The 25,655-nt window shown below is 35.9% G+C and overlaps 1 protein-coding gene across 4 annotated transcripts in view; it reads left to right on the top strand.

Moving 5' to 3' along the window:
- The first annotated feature begins 4,165 nt into the window (after nt 1-4,165).
- NFXL1 (nuclear transcription factor, X-box binding like 1) overlaps nt 4,166-25,655 on the top strand; it is a 60,866-nt gene continuing 39,376 nt past the window's right edge. Inside the window, exons 1-12 of one of the 4 annotated variants that reach the window (XM_057728508.1) lie at nt 4,166-4,238; nt 4,584-4,769; nt 7,286-7,459; nt 10,948-11,057; nt 13,106-13,239; nt 14,479-14,657; nt 14,896-15,057; nt 15,160-15,260; nt 15,970-16,084; nt 17,472-17,596; nt 18,231-18,353; nt 21,254-21,344. In XM_057728508.1, coding sequence (XP_057584491.1) covers nt 4,586-4,769; nt 7,286-7,459; nt 10,948-11,057; nt 13,106-13,239; nt 14,479-14,657; nt 14,896-15,057; nt 15,160-15,260; nt 15,970-16,084; nt 17,472-17,596; nt 18,231-18,353; nt 21,254-21,344 — 1,498 coding nt within the window. In that variant the 5' untranslated portion in view covers nt 4,166-4,238; nt 4,584-4,585. Of the gene's footprint in view, nt 4,239-4,570; nt 4,830-7,282; nt 7,460-10,947; nt 11,058-13,105; nt 13,240-14,478; nt 14,658-14,895; nt 15,058-15,159; nt 15,261-15,969; nt 16,085-17,471; nt 17,597-18,230; nt 18,354-21,253; nt 21,345-25,655 lie in introns of those variants that run through there. The other 3 variants (XM_057728507.1, XM_057728506.1, XR_009052760.1) reach the window with 3 other exon arrangements.

Here is a 25,655-nt window from a genome sequence, read left to right as displayed (position 1 = left end):
GACAGTTTGATTGGATCATATCCAGTATGTCAAGTAAAACTGATATAAAATGTTTACAATGCTTGTATCAGTCTGGGTCCAATCAAGAATAGAAACCACACAGTGGGTTGAGTTTAATATAATGAATTATTAAGGTCTGATAAAAGAATGACTAGAAGGAAACCGTGTATGGTATTCTAGGGCTGAGGGAGAATAGCCAAAGAAGGACAAACTTAGAAGGGTTCCCCTCCCCAAGGCTGGTTCAGATCCTGTTGGAGAAGGTGTAGTTCAGCCACTGGAGAGCAGAGAAGCTTGCTGGTTTGTTCTGGCCACAGCTGTTCTGCAGTCTCCTCTGGAGTGCAGGTGATCAGGAACCAGTGGGGTGAGCTTGCAGAGGGAATGGGAGCCAAGGCACAGGTGTGCTTTGCCGGGGTCTGCAGTGGGAGGGTGGCAGGTATAGGGGAGAGTGGGGGTGTCAGCTGCAAAGTGAGTAGTGACTCAGGGTACCAGTGTGAGCAGAAGACCTTGGGGTCAGTTTCCATATTGAGAGGGGCTGCTCAGAAGTTTATCTCTAGGCCAGGCAAAGGCTGCAAGGTTGCTGACTCACCATACAGTAGCAGGAAATACCTGGAGAGCTTCTTCCCTCCTCCAGTGCCCTCTGCTGAGAAAATTTAACATCGTGCTCTCTGTGGAGATGCTTAAAGGAGTTCTGTTTTCTGTCACAGAGCATATATTGAAGGGTGAATTGGAGCTGAGGGGCAATATATTGCTAACTGGCACGTGTTTACCTAAGTATAGATGTATGTGCCAAAGAGAAATGTTTTTAGGGAGCTGTGTATGGATACACTGGCAAAAAGAATCCATATCAGGATGACATGTCAGTAATGGACAAATACATATAATTAAACCACATTTTTTTAAATGACGGGACAATAAAGGTATTCAGATATCTTATTTTTTCTATGTTTTATTTCATAATTCTTTTAAAAAATTGAGGTGTATCATACATACAGTAAATTGCACAAATCATAAATGTGTATTTTTTTGTTTTTACATATGTATACACAAGTGAAACTACCACACAGATCAAGATAGAATTTTTCCACCACTCAGAAGGATATCTTATTGCTCTTCTCAGTTAGAATCCTCCCACCCCTACCAGAAGTAGGCACTAATCTGGCTTTTGTTATTTGTTCAGGAACTTCATGAAATTGGATTCACAAGTAAGTACGATTCCCCTATACACAAACGAGTTCTGTTCCGAACTCATAAGTCCAATTTGTTTGTAAGTCCAACAAAGTAAGCCTAAGTACCCAACTAACACAATCAGCAATATAGTACTGTACTGTAATATGTTTATAATACTTTTCACATAAATAATACATGAAAAACAAAGACAAAAAATAAAACTTTTAACCTTACAGTACAGTACCTTGAAAAGTACAGCAGCACAGCACAGCAGCTGGCATACAGGGGCTGGCATTGAGTGAACAAGCAAGAAGAGTTCCTGACTGGAGGAGGGAGAGGAGGTGGGAGATGGTAGAGCTGAAGGATCGTCAGCAATAGGAGACAGAAGACAAGCTGCGATGTCACTCACGCCTGACATTGATGGCACAGGTTCTGGTTCCTTGCTGGACTCAATTCTATCTACCCTCTTGAAAAAATGATCCAGTGATGTCTGGGTAGTAGCTCTTTTTTTTCTCATCATAGATGACATGTTAGCACTTGACTGCATTCTGAAGTGCTGCTGCAACCTTCGTGTACCATTCTACATTCGGGTCCTGTGCCTCAAAAACTAACAGTACCTCCTCAAATAAAGAAAACCCCCTTGCCATTTCCTGCATTGTGAATCTCTTTGGTTCTTCAGTTACTTCTTCTTCCTCTTGTCTCTCTTCCTCGTTTCTGTGGCCCTCCAATTCCTGGCACTTCTTAGCAGTACCAGCTACATCATTGCTACTTTTACGCTTGCTTCTGGACATCCTGGAGTTGAAATAAAGATACTATACTACCGTACTCTATACAGTACTACTGTACTCTATACAATACTGTAAAGTACACAAAAGCACAACCACTTGTAGAGGATGCACGCTCACGACAATGCACGCCAGACACTTGAACTAATTTACACGATTGGACATGCGACCACATGCTCACATTTTTGAAGGCTTGCAACTTGAAGGTTCATATGTAGGGAACCTACTGTACTCTGTTGTGTCTGGCCTCTTTTGTTCAACATGATATCTTTGGGATTCACCCATCTTACTACATGTGTCAGTATTTTTTTTTTTGCATAGCATTCCATTATACGAATATACCACAATTTATTTTTCTATTCTCCTGTTGACAGACATGAGGGTTGTTCCTACTTTTTGGCTATTATGAGTAAAGCTGCTATAAACATGAGTTTTTGTGGAGCTATGCACTCATGTCTTTCAGGTATGTATTCAGAAGTGGAATTGCTTGGTCTCATGCTTTAGTAGTAAGTCATGTTTAGCTTTAATAGATACTGCCAAACATTTTTCAAAAGTGTTTGAACCAATTTCCACTCCCACTAGTAACTATGAGAGTTCACTTGCCAACAGTTGGCTAGTCTTGTTTTTAGCTATTCTTGAGGATAGTCTTTTTAAGAATCAAGATTAATTAGAACTATACAATTATATTTCTCAACGTTTATAATGTTAATTATACATTTATCAGCTTCATATATTTCTCATGTTGTTTTGATAAACAGAAAGAACTCTTGTTTCCCTCAAATGTTATCTGAAATTTCAAAGTGAAAATAACAGCCAATGGTAGCTTTTGAAATGTGTTCTCAATTAACATATGCTTCCACATGATGATATATATCAGCTCTCCACTGCTAAACTTTACTATAATACTGTAACTAATGTTTGTTCATTCAGAGAGCACATAACATTCTTTTTGATTCCACAGTAATTATTATGATTATCAGTTATCATTGTATAATATGGCAGGGGAAAAACTCTGATTATGTGAGTCTTTTGCCTGATTAGGTCCTCTAAAATTAACTAGGTAAACATTAAATACTTTTTCACGGTAATAATATAGTATGGTGTTTTTAAGAGCACACAGCTCAGTTGCAATCCTGGCTCTGCTAGGATGTTGAAAAAGAAAGTTTTCTGTGTCTTTGTTTCCTAATTTAAAAAATGGAATCGGTAATAATACCCGGCTATATCAGCGGCAAGTTACTTAACCTCTCTGTGCCTCAGTATTCCCAGCTGTAAAATGGGGGTGACAGGATTATTGTGAATACCACATTGTTAATATACATATACATGTAAAACACTTTGAATAGTGCCCGGAAATTAATAAATGCTATACAAATATTAGGTACTTAGTATTAATGTAGAGGAATTAATTAAGTTGAAGGGTTGTAAAGGACTGTGTAGTCCCAAATAGCAATCAATACATTTCTCAATCCCAGACAGACCCCCGATTTTTTGAACTTTCTCCCACCCCCTCCTCTCCCTTTATTTCTTATAGAAAACAGCGAAGACATAAAATCAGGACCAGACCCGGCTCTCAACTACTTTCCTTAATAAAGACTACTTTAGAATGCTGTCGTGAAGGTAGAAATCGGCCTGCTTCAGGAAGAGTATATTGTTGACTATAAAGGACTATGATAATAATGCCGTTAGATTTACCCTCTACATTGCTTTAGCAATTCAGAAGGGCGCTTTCTCCACTCCAGCCACTTTTCCGCAAGGCTGCCTCAGCTTTCCTTCCCTTTTCCCCGACCCTGAAGTGTTTTCCTTGTAAATGCCTTTTCCCATCGGTGAGAGAACTCTCCTATCACCAGAAAGCCCGAAGGCGATGCTAAGATGAAGAGCAGTCAATTACGACCCCTAAGATAGCGTCCTGATACCCATCTAGGTTTAGGGTAGTATTTTGGTAAAAGCCGCATCCTCTGGAGTCTGGAACACCTCAGGGCCCGCCCACCTCCCCACCTTGCGCCCTCTCCCTGCGCCCTCTCCCTGTGCCCACCCCGTCTGAGCCCCAGAGCACGCCGGGAATTGTAGTTTCCGAAGACCCGGATCAGTTAGCGCATGCGTTCCGAGGCCTTGCCAACACACAGACACGGTCCCGGATGAGGAAGCGGCCAGTGATGCCACGCGTTCTGCGAGCTGTGGGCGGGGGCTTGTGGGAGTTGTAGTCACTGGAAGCTGGCGCCGTCGGTAAGGAGACGTAGCTCTCCTCCGGGTCTGCTGCTGCAGTCGGTTCCCGGCGGGAGCCGCGAGGTCAGTCTGCAGTTCTCCCGTCTCCGCGCTCCCCTTGAGGCCGAGTAGGCGCTTTCTTCCTCCCCGGCTCTCCTTGTCCGGCGCTGGATGCTCCTTGCCCCGCAGTCCGTTTCTCTGCCTAGTCCTCTCCCTCTCCTATCCATCTCCAAACCCTGGGCTTAGCGGGGACTCGCCCTCTGGGAGAGACAGGGCCGCGACCTTTTCCAGCCCTGTCCGCGTCCCGTGGAGAGTGTCCTCATTCCGCCCCTCACACGGCTTGCCCCCGCTGCCGCGTTTCCCCCGCCTCGGCGCCACTGCGCTCACGCTCTTTCCACTCTTTTTTTTTTTTTTTTTTCTCCTCTGCAGGGATGGAAGCTTCCTGGCGCCAGGTGGCCAGTGGCCGAGGCCGAGCCCGAGGACGGGCCCCTGCGGCCCCCTCCTCGGGAAATGGAGTCCATCTCCACGGCGCCGGAGGAGGGCGAGAGAAGGGGTCGGTGGGCGCTGCTGGTCCTGGCCCCATTCCCGGAGGAGCCGCGACCGCTGCGGCGGCAGGTAGCTCAGCCCGGCGCAGCTCCGCGGCGTCTGAAGCGCCGCAGACTTCCGTGGCCAGTGGTGAGAACGGCTCCGGTCCTGGGGCTCCCACGGGTGCCTGCCAACTGAGGCACTTGCTAATCAGAGCTGCCTCCACGTTCTCACTTCTTTTCTTCTTCTTCGGGAGTGTAATTACTGGCCTCACGTCTCAAACCTTTCAGGCAGCTACTATTTTGTGGCGATTCCCACCACACCTCTTTCATCATCTCTTTAATTGATATTAATCTTTGTTATTTCTCCGTCCAGTATTCTTCCCTTCGCTCTTATTGCCTACTGAATCCCTAAAGATGCCAACAGTGGCCCGCGGCTCTGATTTAGCCTATAATTTGGTTTGGTTAACGCAATGCATTAAATCTGAATTGGTTGCCAACAGTTTTTTGGTTTTTATTTTTAAAAGCTCATGAAGAGCTGGTTAACAACTTTTCTTGTAAAATAAGATATTGTGGTTTTGGTACTTGTGTCGCAGAAACCCATTTAAATTGGATTTAGGCTTTCCACTTCACATTGTGTCTCCTCCTGCTGGGGCCAGTTGTCATTTTCCATTTTTATTTGATTGCCTTAGTTTAGTAACTTTAATTGTGTATGTCCTGTAAGCACTTAAGCTTGTGGTACTTTTTTCGACTGTGGTTCCTGGTCACATATTTCATGTCTTTTCCAGGATGTGGCCTCCTTCAGCTTGTCAATATCCTTCATGCAAGGCAGTGGAGCCTGAGAACACACGTGCAGTGCAACTCTGAGTTATCCATACTAATGAAAGCATGCAGGGGGCTAAGGGAATAATCCCTGAAATCGTTTTATTGTTGTATTTGGAATATATTTTTCAAAGTATATTTTTTGGGGGGAGAAGCAAATTGAGCTTCTGAATGTTTTCTCTCCTAGGCTGATTTTAAAGTTAAGTGGTGTTCTCTTGGTTACCCAGTTTATGTTAGTGGTGGTGGTGAGGTGTGCAAGAGGGAGACCCGTGAACAGTTTTGGCAAGCTTTCTTGGATTTCGTAGGTAGTAGAAAAGCAAGCATCCTTCCACTGAATAATTGAGATTTGACTGTAAGAAATAATATTTATATTGTAAGGTTGCTTTGTCACCTTTTATTTAAGATGATCTTTTGTGGTTCATTGATCAGGTTATGAATTTTTTTTTATTATATCTGTCTAATTCAGCCTTTTAAAAAATGTATTTTAAGTGCTCATTTCTCATAGTGACATTTATTATCTCATTGTACACAAAGTTTTGAGTCATATATATCTTATAGCAATTATTTTTCTCCTAGTATTCAAAGATTCCTATGTGAGCACTGTACATTTTCCTCCAGATTTGCTTGAAACACTGAGTGGTCCCTAGCCAAGCTGACTGCAATAAGAGAAGGAAAACATTTCATGAGGAAAATAAAAGATAAAACATTATTAAGTACAAATAAGCCACCTAAAATAAGAAAGTCTGTATTGGATTGGCCAAAAAATTCATTCAGGTTTTTCCATAAGATGTTATGGAAAAACCCAAACGAACTCTTTGGCCAACCTAATATTAGTAGTGGCTCATTGGTTTCAAGCATAAAGTGCCACTAGTACGGGCACTAATGAATTAAGTTCAATTCAGTATGTTTGTGGCTCTTTTCTTGAACTATGGTTGCTGTCCAGAAGTGTTTTTTAGCTCTTAATGCTTGAAGAGAATTCTTATGGTCCTTGCTCTTGAGAAGTTTAAAGTCTCATTGGGAATATGCTGTGAAGTAATCTAATTCTTCTTGCGTTATTATTTAAGCAAGTAACAAAGTAAGAAGTACAGACAGTGCTAAACAGAATAGCAGAAGAACTAATCCAAAATTTACTTAACATTTCTTTTTGGAATGAAGTTGTTGTAAGAAGCATATTTTCCATGCTAGCAACATTTTGTGTGGGATTAATGTTAAAGAAATATGTTTTGTGACCACATTTTAATAAAGACAAAAAGTGCTCGAGCTTTCTAAGAAGCAGATTGTAAATAGTGGGTATACAGTGAATACTGTTTGTGCAAAGCCTGGTAGGCCAGGCTGGGTTGTAGTGTGGAAGAGGATGGTTTGAAAAAGTGCCTGCCTCTGCTGATTTTGATGTGTTCTGAGTGGATACATTTCCCATATTTTAAAAATCACTATTCATTTTAAACATCTCACTTTAATTTTGTTAATATCCCTGTTTTGAGGTTGATCACCAGTTTTTTGATACTTTATCATAGCATTATAGTTTTAAGAGTTGATTTGTTAATCATTCTAGAAAAATTTGTTGCATTTAGCAGAATATTTCACAAAAGTGAAAGTTTATATTGTGGTATTCTCTTTACTCATGTGACAAGAAATTTGAAAATACTTTTTTCATGATGACAGTGAAATAGAATGCACCAAAGGTGACTTTTAAATCTGTATTTTAATAACATATTGGTATATCATGCCTTGCTTTTTGAGAGATTGTTATGCAGAAATGAAACTCATTTTTTTTCTTTTAAGCAGAGCTAATGTCTCAAAAGAAATTTGAGGAAATCAAGAAGGCTAATCAAGCTGCAGCCAAAAAACTTGCTGAAGAACACTTTAGCTCTTCATCTGAAGAAGAAGGCGATGAAGATTTTGAAGGAAAAAGAGGGAAAATAGTTGCTAATACATTTATAACTTACACTACTCAGACAGGTACTTTTACATTTTGACATTTTTACATCAATGAAAATATATTCCTGACTTTTTCTGACACCTTTACTCTATGTGGAATAGTTTTCGCATCTTAAGAATGAGCGTTTTTGTGTTGTAGAGTTGAATTTTTGTACCTTTTACTCTTTGAGTTATATATTGTGTAATGTTAATCTTTGTTTAAAGCAAATAGGATGGCAATGTCTCTTGCAGCCTTAGAAGTTCTCCTTTGTGTTTAATTGGCATTTCATTAGAGTGCTCGGAGGGGGATGCCAATGCTCCATGTGAGATGAGTGGGGTCAAGGTGTTCCTGGTGATGATTTGATTGCACTTGAGGATTTTGAATACTCCTTTAAATCTATTCTTCATTTTTCTCTTTCTCATCATGTTAAATGTGGCTTAAAGTCAACTTCATTTCTTTATTCCTTTATTTTGTACCTTACGACCTCTGATTTTTATACTTTTAAAAAAAACCCAAGTCTCCTCAGGTTTGATTTGTACAATCACTTTGTATGTTGTATACACCTGGGTTACTCTCAAAGCCACATTTGTTTATGAGACGGCCAAAGTTATGTTGCTGTGAAAGATTTGGTACCAAGTGTAGAAATAGGTTATTTTTAATGTAAGTGCTCTTACACTTTCCACGTTTTATGCTTACAGTCATTATTAGAAACATTCTTGCATGCATTATCCACATTAGTTGCTTGCGTATATTAACAGCATCGTGAGCGTAGGTGCACATCACAAAAAAATGTTTCCATGGAATTTACCATATCTGCCAAGGAATTAAGATTAGGAAGCCTGGCTAAGAAGTCTGACTCAGCCAGGTGAAAGTTGATAAAGAGGAACCTTAAGGTTAGGTGGTTTCTTGCTTTTAGAGAATTTCATAGAAAGTAACCTCAAGTTTCCTGCTTCAGGAAGACCTCACTTAAGCCATTATAGTTACAGATTTTATTTTTAAATAGGGAATGCCGTGCTATAACTCAGTATTTCTGCCTAGTGTTTAGAAAGCTTTTATCATTTGTAACTTTTATTAATTTCTAACCTGGCTTTCATCTTAAGGTGTTAAGGCAATTTTTCTTATGCTGTATTGTGTCAGACCCATAAATATTTTGATTTCTGTTCCTTTGTGTTCTGTACTTTGCCTCTACCAAAGTAAAGAAATCTGATCACTTGACTTTAGGACGATAAATGCCAGGGTCATGAGATGGTTTTCCCATCTCACATTAGTGAATTGAACACCAGAACTTTACCAAAGAACTTCATTCTTTCTATCTGAGCACAGCCTTTGTACTTTTGTGATCTTTTTCTCAAATTTCGGAATTGAATGGTCAACTTCCTGATGGGTATCGCTGTCTTGCTGACCTATGGAAACACAAACATTTGTTGAAAGATAACTTATTTCTTCTCTTGTTTTCTTTGTTTCTATTAGTAGTGCCATAATTTTCCAAGTCACCCACCTAAGCCAGAAATCTGGGAGAAGGGTTCGCATATACATGGCATAAATGTGTTTTAATTGGCTACCACTCCTTCCCTCTTCCCGTGTCAGACAGCTCATCTAACACAGCACTCTTTCCTTCTGAATCTTCATGTGAATATTAACTTTGCAAAGCAACACAGTCTAATTGTCACCAAGTCCTGTTGAGTTTTAATTCCTAAATTCTTAAATCCACCCCACCCCTCCCCACACACTGTCATCACCTTAATTCAGGCCCCAGCTGTTTAACATGTGGATTAAATCCACATGATAATTCTGTGAGGTATGCTAGATATTACTATTATTATTACTATTTTAAAGATGAGAAAACTGAGACAGACACATAACTCGCTCAAGGTCATTTTTTGCTTTATCTGCTGTAACTGCCTCTTAAATTCATGTGCTTCATGTTTATGCATGACTTCAAATGCCATGCTATCCATAATGACATCTTGGGCTGTGCAGCGTTGGTGGTATAGTGGTGAGCATAGCTGCCTTCCATAATGACATCTTGGGCAGTATACTTCATTGCTGCAGCCAAATTTTAACACAGTTTTCAAAGAAATCTCACATAAATTTTATAAATATAAGATTAGACTTTATTAAAGCCTGTTCCTCTTGTTTTCATATTCTATTTTACATGGTAGCTGTTAAATTAGATGAAGTTTTAAAATGGTATACATTTGTTAGAGCCAGCTATGTTAAAAAGCAAAATAAGTACACAGCATATGATTTTTAAGTCTGCCTTTAAGGATTCTCTTCAAACTTTGATTTGTTTAAAATAAAGCAATTGTCTTTAATAAGTTTTTAATATTTTATAGCTTGGGGAGTAATTTTATGTCTATTTTGTATAATATCGTACATTACACTTGTATTTATATTATGGTAGAGCAAGTTTTTGTGTGTGTTGAGTGTTGTGTTTACTTGGATGACCTTAGAAAGTAAAGAATTATCTAAGTGTCCTATTAATTTAATTTTTCTTTTTGGTAACTTAAGTTTTGGTTTGTACCATTTTATCGCCATGGTAAGTTCTGTATTTATAATAGTTTTATGCTATTAGTGTACTTTTCTTGGAGACTTGGTTAACCTCTACTGAACAATCTTTATTGTACTAAACGCCTGTAGGTTTATTTCTCTTACACTAAAGTGACTCAGATTATTGTCCTTTTGGTGTCATGAGTGCTTTTGGGTAGTTTTTCTGCCTTTCATTGTGCTGTTATTTCTTGGACCTTCCTGTATTAAACCCTTGCTGCGGCATAGCATAGTGGTCAAGACAGCTCCCTTTGGGGTCATACTGAAGTTACTTGTGTCCTGTGCCTCAGTTTTCTCATCTGTAAAATGAAAATAAAAATAGCTTATTTAATCTTACTGAAATACAAATAGTACAGTGTCTAGCCAAGTAAATGCTTTATAACTGCTTAAAGAAAACACAGTCTAGTGATTTTTTTCTAATAAGCCATGCTTCCTTTTTTTAGCAGAAATAGCATAATTTAATGAAACAAGGTTATTATACTGTATTGATATCAGGATCTTTTCATTCAACAGATTTTTACTAAGACTATACTATGTGTTAGACATACACACACACATAGACTCTTACACACTTACACACTCATACACATGTGCTTATATTTAGGCTCAGTGACTCTGCCGAGCTTTGACTTTTCAGTTCCTTTCACTTTGCATTTTGGTATGCTTTCCCTTGTTACTTGACGTTTTGCTGCTGTTGCCTGTGGCTCTGCCCCCACCAGATTTGTTAAGGACTGTAACAGCAAGTATACTCTGAGAGAAGGTCAAGGTAACTACTTTTGAATCAAGTATGTAAGATGTAATGTATGGACTTGTGACTTCTTGGCAGTTCACTGGTTGCTTTTCTCTTAAACTTCTCATTTTTTCAGCTGTATTTTGAGCAATTGATATTACTGATAGTTCTCATATAATGTGGTGCTGTTAGTGAGTTTGTATTATTTTCAGATGTTGTTTAACCTGAAGTTTTCAATTTTTAAATTTCAAGACGGAGATGTACATGAGTTAGAGCGAACAAAACAGTATGTAAATGAAGCTTTTCAAGCAGGGGCTATGACATGCTTAATTTGTATTGCTTCAGTGAAGAGAAACCAAGCAGTAAGTTTTTCTCCTTATCTAAATTAATGTTATCTTCCCCAAATATCTTATTTTGCATTTATAATTTGTAACCATTTATTATTCTTTTTACTTATTTTTGTTTAAGAATCCTTCATTTGGGAATTCTCTTTATGAATTGATATTCAATTTTTGGGAATATCTGATTCAAAGAAGAATATCTCTAAGTGAGCAATCAATATTTTTAGCCCTGTTGATATAACTGAACCAAATATTTTCAGTTTCAATGCATATGTCAATTCGATATCGCACTTCTAGCATCAGTACTTTAAGAGATTCCCATAAATACTGAAATGTTAAATAAACTATATTTCATTACTTTCAGCAGGTTTAAAAAAACATAGATATGTCCCCTGCCTTCAAGGAAGTAGAACCTAGCAATAACAATTATGGTTTATTAGTGAGCTCTTATGTTGAAGGCACTGTGGAAAGTGGCTAGAGTTAATGGGGGGAGATGGATTCAGAGATAACTCATGCACTTAGAGACTCTATGGCCTAATGGTGAAGTTATGTATATGTACATTTAAAGGGCATTAATAAAGCAATTGAGGGAAAGTGATGACTGAATATGATAGACTCACCATTTCGACCTCAGAGTAATCCACCGCTATTATAGCAGCATTGCTTAGGGAAAGACAGGTCAGATGTGAAATGGATTGGTCTTATAGAGTGAATCAGAAATTTAAAATATATTGGATAGGATAGCATAGCGGATGCAGGTGCATTTGGTACGCTGAGTCACATCTGGTTGGCTTACTCTGATTTCAGCTGCAGTGAGGGAATAGTCTGCATGAGGATGCAGTCCCACTTTAAACACTTGTTGTGTGCATGGGATTTTTTTATTTTCAACCTCACTGCTTTCTCCTTGGGAACTGACTCAGCTAGGAAATGGGTGTAGTGCAGAAGTACAGCAGAGTTAAAGCCCGTTGGGGCAACATTCCACCATAGGGAGTTGGGGGATGAGTGGGCTAGCCTCCTCTTTGTTAGCGATTGGGGCTGGGATTGTCCTCGGCATGTTTTACGGTGTTTTTCAGAGTGTCCCTAGTAGGACTGAACTTTGGCCCTTAGTGGTAATCAGGCCAACAATATACAGTTTATTGGTGTTTCCTCTTCCCTACCTTGGCCTTTTACTTCTGCATCCCAGTTCTTTTCTTAGGCACTGCTTTGTGTGGGGGCGGGGGGGGGGGGGGGACACTCAAACTAAGAAGTTGGCTTTTTTTCAGTGCTCTTGATGGGTTATTCAGTATGTTCCATGTCTCATTTTTTTAAACAATTGCAAAGTGTTATGATGAAAAGAGAACTGATTTTTGTCAGTTATAGCAAAGTGTTGGCTGGTTTAAAAAAATTAATTACTGTTATTCCTTAAGCTGTTAAATTTTATATATGTGTGTGTGTATGTATATGTATATATATACACATTGAAGTCTTTTGCTTACCTAATTTTTAGAATTTAGCATTAAGTGCTAGACTAATAGGTTTTATATAACAGTAGGGTAACATAGAGATTATATGTACATATTTGTGTTTAAGGATTTTTTTTGTGGTGTTATTTATAATTGGAAAAACCTAAATATCCAACAACCCCAAATTGGTTAAATTATGGTAAATAAATCAACATGATATCTGCTGTACAGCTATAAATATCATATTGTAAGGACCTACTTGATAAGGGTAAATGTTATACTCTGTTAAAAGAAAAGGCTATAAAGTTATATGTCAGTATAGTATGAGCTCATTTTTTAAAAGTAAGAAATATGTACAAAAAAATTGGAGACTGTCCAGAATGTTAGCAGTAGTTATTTCTAGCTGAATGAATCTGCATGATTAATACTATTTATCTTTAAAGTGTTCTACATGTAAATTAGTTTTCATAAAGAACATTTCTTCTGTTATGCTGGAACGAAAGTTTTTTTCTTTAATCCATAGGTAGCTCTTGAAAATAGTTTAATGTGGTGCTTATGTTGAAGTATTGTAGAATTGTCAAAGGAAAATCATTGCATACTTGTTAATTTCTGATACTTTTGTCTTAGATTTGGAGTTGTTCAGGATGTTTCTGTATATTTCACATGCCCTGTATCCAGAAGTGGGCTAAAGACAGCCAGTTTCTGGTATCTTCTCCTTTGACAGATGATGATTTTGGAACGAGAGATTATCCCTGGCCTTGGTAACTTTTTCTAATTTAATTGAAATGTTTAGTTGTAAAATAAGTGAAAATTGTAGCTCCTAAGTTGCCTTATTGGCAGTTTCAGTGTCCATGCTTGGCCTTCAATTAATCGTTTGGTTTGTGAAGATATAAGACCTGCTAATGGCTCCCCCTGCTTCTCCACTTTATATAACTACTAGTTCCTTTTGATAACTAATAAATAATTCAGACTCTATTCTTCCCCTGCAAAACAACTGCTTAGTTATCCTTTTTAAAGAACTTTTCATTTCTTTGGAACTGAAATCCGTCAAAATTGTGATACTTCTCTCAGGAGCTCCTGTTAGTATATATTAGTATCATATTGTACAAGACTGTCATTTAACATTTTGATCATTGATTTCCTAATTTTATTCTCAGAATCTCTCAAAACTGCAAGTGTATATTATCCAATCTTATTAAATTTTCTATACTTATGTTTGGCTTCTAGGACTAAAACTGCTTTATTTTAATCTTGATAGGTAAAGATCTTTCTGCTTTAGCAGAGAATGTGAAACAGTATTTGAACTTTTCTTTGACTTAGGCACACTTAAAATACATATATTTTGTATTAGATGTTGAGAAATATGGAATTCTTTGTTTATTTTCAAATATTTTCCCCTTAATACTAGATTTTAAGTCGTGTTTCTTGGTGCTGTATTACCTACCTGTAACCGGATTTCTCTCTTCTGTTTGCTATTGCTAATATATTTTGCTTATTTGTAGACCACCCAACCAAACTTTTACAACACTGAGTATTATAAAATTGGAATGAATATCTGAGGGAAAAAGTTCAGGTGGCTAGTAGAAAGCTAATGTTGCTTTCTTTTGTAGCTGTATTTTAGATATGTGTTGTTTAATATGGTAGCAACTGGCCGCATGTGGTCATTTAAATTCTTAAAAATTATGAAATAGAAAATTGTTTTTCCTCAGTTGTATGTATCAGCCACATTTCAAGTGCTCACTAGCGACACGTGGCTGATGGCTACTGTGTTGGACATGACAGGTATAGAACACTTCCATCATCTCAGGAAATTATTGGACAGAGCAGTTCTAGATGGTTGAAATTGATTTTAGTAAAATCTCATTTCTTACTGATACAAAGATGGAACAGAGGTCACAACATAAAACCGATTGTGTATACTCTATTATTAAGTGTATTTTTATTCTTGTCTCTTGTCACTCTTATAAATGAAATTAACTTCAGTAATTTCATTCTTTTAGTCCAAAATGTAGGTTTGAATACAAACGATCTGACACACCTAGTAGATACTATTGCTATTGTGGCAAAGTGGAAGATCCACCTTTAGATCCATGGCTTGTGCCTCATTCATGTGGCCAAGTATGTGAGAGAGATTTTAAGCCTCCTTGTGGCCATAAATGTTTACTCCTCTGCCATCCAGGTGAGTTATATATTATACTTCTAATTGTGGGTGGTTATTTCTTATGTTGAAACAAAAATAATTGTGAAAGTTGAACTCAGAACTTAAGTTTACATAAGAAAAGATTGCCTTACATTAGAAGAGATTGCCTTTTAAAGTATCAGTATGGAAAGCTTTAGAAATTACTGATGGGTGTAGGAACTGAAAATTTTAACTTTTGACTTCTGATTTTTTTTTTTCCCCTTTCATTGGATTCTAGGTCCATGCCCTCCTTGTCCAAAGATGGTCACAACTACTTGTTATTGTAAGAAAGCAAAACCTATCCCTCGTCGGTGCAGTGCTAAGGAATGGTCCTGTCAGCTGCCATGTAGACGGAAATTGCTTTGTGGACAACATAAATGTGAAAATTCTTGTCATGCAGGTAGAAGGTCATACCTGTTAGGTGTTCCGGCCTTAAGCAAAAGTCAAGGCAGTCTTTATTGCTTTTATAATGTTCCATGCTAATTTATCATTTTGATTTTAGGCCGTTGCCCACCCTGTCCAAGAGTTAGTAGACAAAAGTGTGTCTGTGGCAAACAAGTAGCTGAGAGAAGCTGTGCAAGTCCGTTGTGGCACTGTGATCAAGTACGTGTATATGCATTTTGAGGAGTGGATGTTAAAGTATACAGAAGCATAAACAAGTAGAAATGCGAATTAGGTTTATTTGGATAAAAGGGGAAGAATAGCAATTTCTTAGAGGAAGAACAGCTACTTCTTAGAGGAAGAATAGCAACTCAGATGAATTATATTCAAGTTTTAGGAAATTTTTTCAATTTAATATCATTTTAATTACCAGGGGAAAATTTTTTTCTAATTAATAGCTATTTTTTTTTTCAAATTAATGGCTATTTGTTGAATTTCTGATTTTTTTCAAATTTTTTTCAAATTAATAGCTATTTGTTGAATTTCGGATTTAGTACATATGTACTCTTTCCCTCCTTCTCTTTTCCCTCTTCTTGAGTTAATCCAATTGAGGAAGTAGTATTGATTCTGTAGATTTTCTTAGAATTGGCATGGTTTTAGTACCATTTGGAAATCTTTGGTGGATGACCATATGAAACTGCATGTTCTTTTTCCTTTATTATATTTTAAAAATATACTCCCTGGCACATAAGAAATGTGTAGGTGTGTATATGCTTATGCATGTGTGTGTATATATATATGATACCTGTGTAAGATATAAAGCATGATGAGTATAAAGAAGTTGCTTATTTGTGATTGAGAAATGATTATGTTGTATACAAAGTCTTTTGTTAACTTTTAAGTCTTTAGTGCTTATTGCATTTTATTTTAGGTATGTGGGAAAACGCTGCCATGTGGTAATCATACGTGTGAGCAAGTTTGCCATGTAGGTGCTTGTGGAGAATGTCCTCGATCTGGGAAAAGGTTCTGTCCATGTCAGAAATCAAGTAAGACTTTTTAAAAAACCTTTATTGGAATTATGATTATTTATCATGACAATTAGAATACTTTCCTAATTAAATTAGATTTCTCTGGGAGCTCATAATGTAGTTTCAATAATAATACAAATTTGATATTAGATTTCTGTACATTTGGATGAGAGGACAATATAGCATAGTGGACTAAGAACTCAGATTTTGGGCCCTAACTTCCTGAGCCTCTGAAATGGGGGGTTTGTCAATCTCAGACCAACCTCTTTTCAACCCATCAAAGCACATTGAAAGTGTAGCTTTGGCTTCCATCTGTACCCCATCCCAACTCCCCAATTCTTTCAACCCCTGGCCGTTAGGAAAAGTCATTTGGGGAAGTAAATGTGAGTGAACTGCCTTGCACACTAATAAAATAAGCAAACAAACAAACAAAGACCCCACAAAAAAACTATGAAGTAGGGTGAAAATAATAGGCTGTTTTTTGAGATTCATGATCTTTCATTATCTAAGGGTCACCATTCTGAATAGCATGTGGACACATGTAAATCTGGTTAAATAAGATTATGATGAATGTAAGTGTTCCAAGATGTGTTCCTGTTAGTTCCTCCCTCCTTACCCCTTTCTATTTTTCCTTCCATGAATAAATCTCTGCTAAAAGTTGAAGAAAAAAAAAAATGACTAGGTGTATCTGGGTTCAAATTCCACCTTCATGAACTATAGTTTTCTCAAGTTAAATGGGGACAATAATAGTACCTTCTTTATAAGGTAATTGTGAGAATTAAATGATAAAAGGAACATAAAGTGTTTAGTATAGTGACCAGCACATAAAGGAAACCTAATAATTGTAAGCTATTGTTATTATTGTGTATTAGATTATAGATGAATTTAGTTTTGGCTATTTTAAGATAAAGGCGTAGAAGGGTTGCAGTTCAAGTTCACTTCCTTGACTCAGCACCAAAACCAGCATACATTTATAAGATTATTGCAAACACTTGTTATAATATGTTTATGTTAAAGGTCAGTTTCATAGTTTTTAAGTCTAGATCTTTTTTTGTTTTCATCTTATGAAGTTGTTTAGAATAAATTTTTTTTTATTATTCTATATATTGTAGAATTCTTCATAGTGGTTTACAAGGGCTTACTCATTTCTTTAGAAAAGTATTTCTGAAGTAGTTAGCTCCTAAAAATGTGCTTCTTGAGTACAGTAGCTTGTCATATATCGAATTCTTTTTACAAAAGCATAAACTTTACAAATATTAGGGTTATTTTCATTAAAGTTTACTTTTTCCAGTAATTATGTAGATGCAAAAATTCATAGTCTGTGCCAAAAGTACCTGGCACATGATTAGTGCTTTATAATAATGTATGTTATTATTAATATTGATTTTTTTTGGTCTGTTTCTAGAGTTTTCTTTGCCTTGTACAGAAGACGTACCAACTTGTGGAGACAGTTGCGACAAAGTACTTGAATGTGGAATCCATAGATGTTCACAGCGTTGTCACCGAGGTCCTTGTGAAACATGTAGACAAGTTAGTCATGTCCTGTAATAATTACTTTTAACAGCTGTCATAATATGTCAAGTGGGACTGTATTGTAATTGTTTTCGTAAACATCTATGTCATGATCTAATGTTTATGATGAAGAAGCAGGAGAATATGCCAGCAATTAAATCTGAAATTACCTTTTTTTTTGTTTTGTTTTGCTTGGTAAAACTTTGAATGTTGTCATTTTTATAGACTAGTGTGGAGTTGTTTGTTCTCAGAAGATATTTAAAGCAATGATGAATTAGGCCTAGTGATGATAGAAAAAAAAAATACCTAGATGTCATTTTGGTTTTGACGTACTAGTAGAAATCCATTTTCCTTATTTTACTGAAACTAGATGTGTAGGTGTTGTGGTGTAATTAGATATAAGGAATCTTAATCTGTGATTTTGTTTTACTATTTAATATCAAATTTTTACTAAATTTAATAATGGAAATTCTATGAAGTCTTTTTGGAACAAACAAATGTCTTAGGAAATTCTCCTTTTTTTTTTTTAAAGTCTTTCATACAAAAGACTCAAACTTTTCTCTTTCATTTTTTAGTAATTATAGAGATTGCAATATGAAGAAAATAATGTCAACAAAAGTCAAATTTAATAGCATTTATTTGATTCTTCCAGGAAGTGGAAAAGCATTGTCGCTGTGGAAAGCATACAAAACGAATGCCGTGTCATAAACCTTATCTTTGTGAAACTAAGTGTGTTAAGATGCGGGACTGTCAGAAGCATCAGTGTAGGAGAAAGGTAATAAGCTTGGAAAACTGATTTTAAAATTCTCTTGGAATTTTCCTTTTTGGGTCCATTATAAATGCCATCTTGACTTGTTCCTTAAATATTTAGGCATATTCTTTGCTTTCCATATGAAATATTAATAAATATTCTACATTATTGCTTGTATTAGTGGGAAATCTTACCAAGGTTTTTAAATAACAAGGATCTCTTTTTTGTCTTATGCATAATTCCTTTGACTTGGCTCCTTGGCTGTTTCTGTTCCCTGACTTTAAAACATCATAGCAGTGTTAGTGGTAGTTCATTTGGTGTGGTAGAGGTTTAATTTCTGCTGTTCAAATCTTATTTATAGAATCTTCATTCAATACAAGGTCAACTGGAGTATTTTGTTGAGTCTGTAGATTTGCAGTTTTTTTGAGTCCCTTTTATTACTCTGAATTATCCCTTTATCTCTGGTAAGATACCAAGTGGATTTCTTATAGACAACATTTAGATAATTGTTTTATTTTATCCAGTCTTTATCATTCATTTTGGGTGTAGAGCATTTACATTCATTGTGACCTTTCATAAAATGGTTGGATTTAAGTCTTTCATTTTGCTATTTATTTTCTATTTGTCCATCTGTTCTTTGTTTCTTTTCCCCCTTTTGTGTCTTCTATTTCATTGAGTGTTGTTTTTCAATGATTCCATTTTATCTCCTTTATTCAATTCTTACACATTTTATATTTATGTATTTTATAAACCTCAAATATGTTGTTTTATTTTTGCTCTAAACAGGTATCTTTTAAAGAGTTTGAAAAAATAAGAAGTAGTCTTTTGTATTTATCATCAAACTCATGATTTTTGATGCTTTTCATCCTTTTATATAGATCCAGATTTCTATCAGATTTCCTCTTCTTTTATCTGAAGGATTTCCTTTAACATTTCTTGTAGTGCTGGTCATGAATTTTTTCAACTTTTATAGACTCTCTTTAGCCTCTGTTTGTGAAAACTATTTTTATAGTAGAATTTTAGTTTGAGAATTTTTTTCCCATACTTTAAACATATTGATCCACTATCTTTATTATCTTTGTTCCTCTGTGTCTTTTTTCTTTGGCTATTTTTTGAAGATTTTTCTCTTTATCATTAGTTTTCAGTAATTTATTTGTGACATTCCTTTGTATAGCTTTCTTCATGTGTCTTTAGCTCAATTTTTGTTGAACTTCTTGTATCTCTTTATAGTTTTCATCATATTTGTGAAATTTCAATCTTTATTCAAATATTTCCCCCACCCATTGCCTTCTGAGATTCTAGTGACATGTATGTCATGCTGCCTGAAGTCCCATAGGTCACTGATGCTCCATTTATTATTTATCCTTTTAATTTTCATGTTTTATGCTAGCTTATTGCTTTGTCTTCAAGTTCACTAATTTTATTCTGCATCTTCTAATCCCATCGTTTATCCCATCCTGTGTTTTTTCATCTGAGACTTGGAGTTGTGACTTTTTCTGTATCTTCCATGTCTGTCCTTTTCACATTCATGCTTTCTTCTATCTTCTTGATTATAAGTGGATGGACTATACTTCAAATGCCTACTTTAATGTCCTTGGCTGCTAATTCTGTCAACTGTCATTTCTGGGTCTGTTTTGTTGATTGATTTTTCTTTTCCTTTTGGGTTATTGTTTCCTGCTCGGTGACTTTTGATTGGTTTCCAGACATTATAAACTTTATATTTTGTGTTACCACTTCTCCACAAATTCTAACTATGCTTGCCTCTCTGAACTATGAATTTTGTCTGCTCAACTGGGTGAGACCACTGGACTCTGCTTGTGATCTTTCTCCTTGTGCTGCAGCTGGAAACTTTAGGTCTAAGCTTGTTATCATAGGACTCACCTTGTTTGTTTCTCTTCTCATGGGGGTTTCTGTCCTGTGCTGCCTAATTGTTTAATGTCTGAAAACTGCTGTTTCATGTGTTTTGTCTGATTTTCTAGTTGTTTAAGGCAGGAGAGTAAATCTGGTCATTATTACTCATCATGGTGACAAACAGAAACGTCTAAAGGCTTATTCACATCATGGACCACATAACCTTTTTTCCCACTGCCACTGGGAAAGTGATAAGGCACATAGTATTACTTGGTAAATATTAGCTTAATTGAGTGAACTATTTTAACTTTTAATTGCTTTTCAATAGTGTGTATTTTGTTTTCAGATATTTTTATATACTGAAACTTGTTCTTACGCAGGTTACAAACCCAAGTTTCTTTAAGACAATTGTAGTCTGTATTTTCTTTCCAAAGTTTGAATATATGAGAAGTCAAGGAGTTAGAATGGCAAGATGGAACTTTAAGTAGTTGCCTTGAGTTCATGAATGAAAATTGGGACAGGTCATAGGTAGCTATATTTCTCACAGATTGGAAATCAGGGAGTAACAGAACAGAGAGCGCTAGAAGCAATTAGCTTATCTCTGTTTTTTTCCTTTAGTTAGTCTCTGAGTCTTTGGTTTGAAAATAACTGCCAAACTAATCTATATGTTGAACTGGTTTTATAGTAATTAAATTTGAAAAATAGCCAGATTGTTTTCCTGAGTTGACTGTAGGGTTTGACCAGATCCATTCCTGTAGTTAATGTTGTCAATTTCTGCATAGATAAGTAGAATAGAAACTATCTTATGAAACTATTTTAAGTCATGGAATACTTAACTAAAGGGCAAGAAAATTTAGCTTGATTTCACTAAATTAAGTCATTGTCTATTTAAACTTATAAGTTCTTAGTACAATGTATTCTACACAAGAATGTTGATACTCTGGAATACTTTTATTCTTATAGCGAAAAGAACAATCTTTTGATTTCTCTAAGTTCTGTGAATAACTAGTAATGACATCATATTATGTATGGTTTTCAAATTACCTGTTCTTTATATATTGCTTTCCCTTCAGTGTTGCCCTGGAAACTGTCCACCTTGTGATCAAAACTGTGGACGGACGTTAGGATGTAGAAACCATAAGTGTCCATCTGTCTGCCATAGAGGTAAAATTGAACAACAGCTGTAATTTTATGTTTATATTTACATAGTGCTTTCTAGTTGATAGAGAGCTTTCACATTTATTATCTTACTCTTAACAATCTTGAAAAGTTAGAGCAGTTGCCAGTATCCTTATTTTATGGATGAGGAAATTTAAGCTGAAGAGGATTCAGTGACTAACTTAGGGAAATATCTAGTAAAGATTATAGCCGATATTTGAACTTATGCCTTCTGAATATAACTTTTGTTCTTTCTATAATACCATGTTGTTTCCTTACCTCTACCCAAACTTCCCCACTTAGTTTTTAAGTTAATTAATAGGTTTTTCAATACTGTTTTGAATTTTAGACAGTTATATGAAATTAAGTCTAGTGAAGGATTGGATATGTTCTGTCCAGTGGTTCTCAAAATTTTGGGTCTTAAGGACCTTTCACACTCTTTTTGGATCCAAAGACCTTTTGTTAATGTGGGTTTTATCTATTGATATTTATTTTATTTGAAATTAAATTAAAGTATAATAATATTATTTTATTGAAAAATAGTACAGTAGTACCCATTACATCTTAATACAGTAATTTTTTTTGGTGAAAAATAACTATTTTATAAAAAAAATTTAGTGAGAAGAATGGTATTGTTTTATATTTTTGCAGATATCTTTAATGTCTGGCTTAGTAGAAGATAGCTGGATTCACGTATCTGCTTCTGCATTTAATCTGTTGTGATAATCCCTTGTCACATAACTTCTGGAAAATTCTAATCTATATATATGAGATCTTGCAGACCATCTGAAAGGGTCTCAGGGGTGGCTAAGTTATTAGAGATTGAAAACTGAGTTAACTTTACTCATTTGGAGTATGTTGGTATGAAATGGAATCTATTGAAAGATAGTATAAGGTAATGGAAAGAGCGTGAACTTAAATTAAGAGGTCCTGAGTCAAGTCTGGACTTAGTATTGGGTTGGCCAAAAAGGTCATTTGGGTTTTTCCAGTAATAGCTTTATGACCAGAGACAAACTACTATACTGTTTTTTGTTGTCTTCCTTTGGAATTAGGTGGATACTAGATATCTCCCTAATGTCTTAATCCTTTCAGGAATCTTGGAAGGTATTAGTCTTGTTTTGTGTAAGGAGGAAGCAGGCAAAGAGACTGTTGGCCCATTGTCATAGAACTAGTTGCAGGGTCAGGCTGTGAACTGAAACTTAATAATGTTTCCGTTATGCTGTATTGCCTCCCCATTGGGAAAAGTGGCAGATTCTATTAACCCCATAGGCATTTCCCTGTGAATGTTCTCTGATTTGTCAGTGTCTTTAATAAATTATAAAGTTTAAAACTAGTTTTTTGGTTTTCATCATCACAATTTTAATTTTACTCTAATTTTCTTTCTATACTTATCACTATCTGATATTCTACATTAATTTGATTATTTACTTGTATTCTAACTGAGGGAGAATAAAAAAATAAGTTCCATAAAAGCAGGTACTTTGTCAAAATTGTTCACTCATGTAATCCTATTAAACCCCTATTAAATTATATAGGGATGGTACATGCTGTTTTAGATAGTGTGGTCAGCGTAGGACTCTGAAAGGATGATGTGTGGGGGATCCTGAGAGAAGTAGGGATCAAGCCCTGTGGAAATGGGGTTGGAGTAGTGTCATTGCAGAGGCCTTGAGATAGGAACATTTGAAGGAGACTGAAGTGGTTGCTCAGGGGGACACATGTTAGGAGATGAGGTCAGAGAGATGGTGGGATAAACGATTGCTGGGGAAAGGAGAATATGTGTAGGGCCTGGAGGCCACTGTTAAAACATGGCCTTCACTTTAAGCTGAAAACCTGATTAGTTGTATGACCATTAAAGAAATTGGATCAGTAGTTTAGAATTTTCTCACCAACAAAACACTGGGCCTAGTTGATTTTTATACATGATTTTTAACAAATGAACATTTACAGTATATATGAGTTTAATCTTTCTGTGAACTATTTGATAGTATATGTAAAAAAAGGAATGTGCCCCAGCTCATTATATCATCTTACAAGGAAAGTAAGAGAAAATTACAGGCCAGTCTAACTCATGAACATGTTTGTAAAATATTGAATTTTTAGCCACTCAAATCCAGCTGTCTGGTACTACAGTATTAACTATCCAAAACCTTAATTTCTCATAACCAAGTTGGGTTTATTGCAATAATAAATGGTTGCTTTAAGATTAGTGAAGCTAATAACATGTTTCCATTCACATTAACAGATTAAAGGAAAAATAAGATCATTTTAGTAAACGTCTGAAAAACAGTTGATAAAATTCATTGTCCATATACGATGGAAACTTAACTAGAAATAGAAGAGAGCATCCTTAGCCTGATATAGAGTAACTGCAAGAAGGGTAGAGCAAGCATCATGCTTAGTAGAGAAGTTTTGAAAGCGTATCCTCCTTTTGTATTATTTTGAAGCAAATCCCATAAATATTTCAATGTGCATCTCTTAAAGATGGATTCTTAACCTGAAAATAGTTAATCTGTTTCTCAATATCAGCAAATATCTGGTGTTCACGTATCTTATTGTCTCATAAATACCTTCATTTTTTACTTCAATTTGTATGACTCAGAAACCTTGATAAGATTGACTTTGTAGTTGGTTGATGTCTCTAAAGTCTATTAATCCATAATTTCCTCTTTTTCTATAATTTTCCATCTTTTTATATATTTTGCTTGGTCACTTGTTTAAGAAACTTGGTTTCTTTATGTAGTTTCACAGAGTCTGGATTTTTCAGATTGCATCTCTGTGGTATTATTTGACACTTTCCTCTATATTTCCTATAAACTGTTAGTGGGACTAGAGGTTTGATCAGATCTAGGTTCAATTATTATTAATTACTTTTTAGCAGAATGTTTATTTTTTTAAAGAAAAAACTTACTAGCCCCTAAAGAAAATTTACCTTAATGGAAAGTGTATGAAGATACTGTTGTGCAACTCTCACCATTTGTTTAAGCCTCAGTTACATAAGATATGTAGAATCATTATTTCATGTCATTTTTCCATTAATCCAGACACCTTCATAATCAAAGTTATTCTGTAACTCATAGGGAGAGGATGCTGTCTGCATGTTTGCACTGTGAATATTAGAAAGCTTGATATCTAATTCTTTTAAGTTTAAGGCCATCTGTGTTTACGGTTCTAGAATTACTGGACTTTTGACCCACTAGTCACTGTAGTTTTACTCTGTGTGCTCCTTTTTCATTAAAAAATATTATCACTGAAGTTATTTGAATTTATCCATCATGTTGTACAAGTGTCTGTAACGAGTTCAGTAGGAAGACTGTTTAAGGAAATTATCCCTTATTGTTCCCAAGATTTAATTTTAAAAAGGAAAAATGATGCTGTAGTTTAGGGTGGCTAAAAGGTTATGTTTGATAAGGTTTTTTTTTAAATTAATTAATTTATTGGCTGTGTTGGGTCTTCATTGCTGCACACGGGCTTTCTCTAGTTGCGGTGAGTGGGGGCTACTCTTCGTTGTGGTGCACGGGCTCCTCATCTCTGTGGCTTCTCTTGTTGTGGAGCACAGGCTCTAGGCGCGTGGGCTTCAGTAGTTGTGGCACATGGGCTCAATAGTTGTGGCTCACGGGCTCTAGAGCACAGGCTCAATAGTTGTGGCGCATGGGCTTAGTTGCTCCATGGCATGTGGAATCTTCCTGGAGCAGGGATCAAACCCGTGTCCCCTGCATTAGCAGGTGGATTCTTAACCACTGCACCACCTAGGAAGTCCGATAAGTTTTTCTTTGAGTTGCTGAAAGTGAGTGAAAATTACCATTGTTAAGTATGGAAATTGGTATAATATGCTGAGTAAGAACAGACATGAATGTTGCTATTAATTTTTTAAAAAAATGTAACATCAAATTTTCTTCTGGAAAGATCAAAATAAAGTGATCATGTGAGTCAGAATAATTGGCTTACATTATCATCAAGATAATACTTCACTGGATTTTACTTATCAAAACACTGAAATATAAATTTGGTAATTTGTATAATACATGTATGTTTTTTCTCTATGGTGCTTTTTACTCTATTTCTTTTTCTGTGGTCATTATTTGAATCAAAATTCTTAACCTCTGTTTGTTTTATGGAAGTGTTTTGAACTTACAGAGACTATTTTTCATCATTAATCTGTTTTTTTATCAGGTTAACTGCTATTCATTATTTTTCTTGATCCTGACATCTAGGCAGGAATTTCTTGAGAGACCTACTTCTTAGTTGAAGACTCTTTATTCCTTTCTTATTATTTCACTTCCAATGGGGTAGCCTACTGGGAAAACTGGAGTGAGAAGA

The sequence above is a fragment of the Hippopotamus amphibius genome, chromosome 3 (assembly GCF_030028045.1).
Source record: "Hippopotamus amphibius kiboko isolate mHipAmp2 chromosome 3, mHipAmp2.hap2, whole genome shotgun sequence".
Classification (NCBI taxonomy): domain Eukaryota; kingdom Metazoa; phylum Chordata; class Mammalia; order Artiodactyla; family Hippopotamidae; genus Hippopotamus; species Hippopotamus amphibius.
The sequence above is the reverse complement of the archived record's forward strand: the minus strand, read 5'-3'. Positions and strand labels throughout refer to the sequence as shown.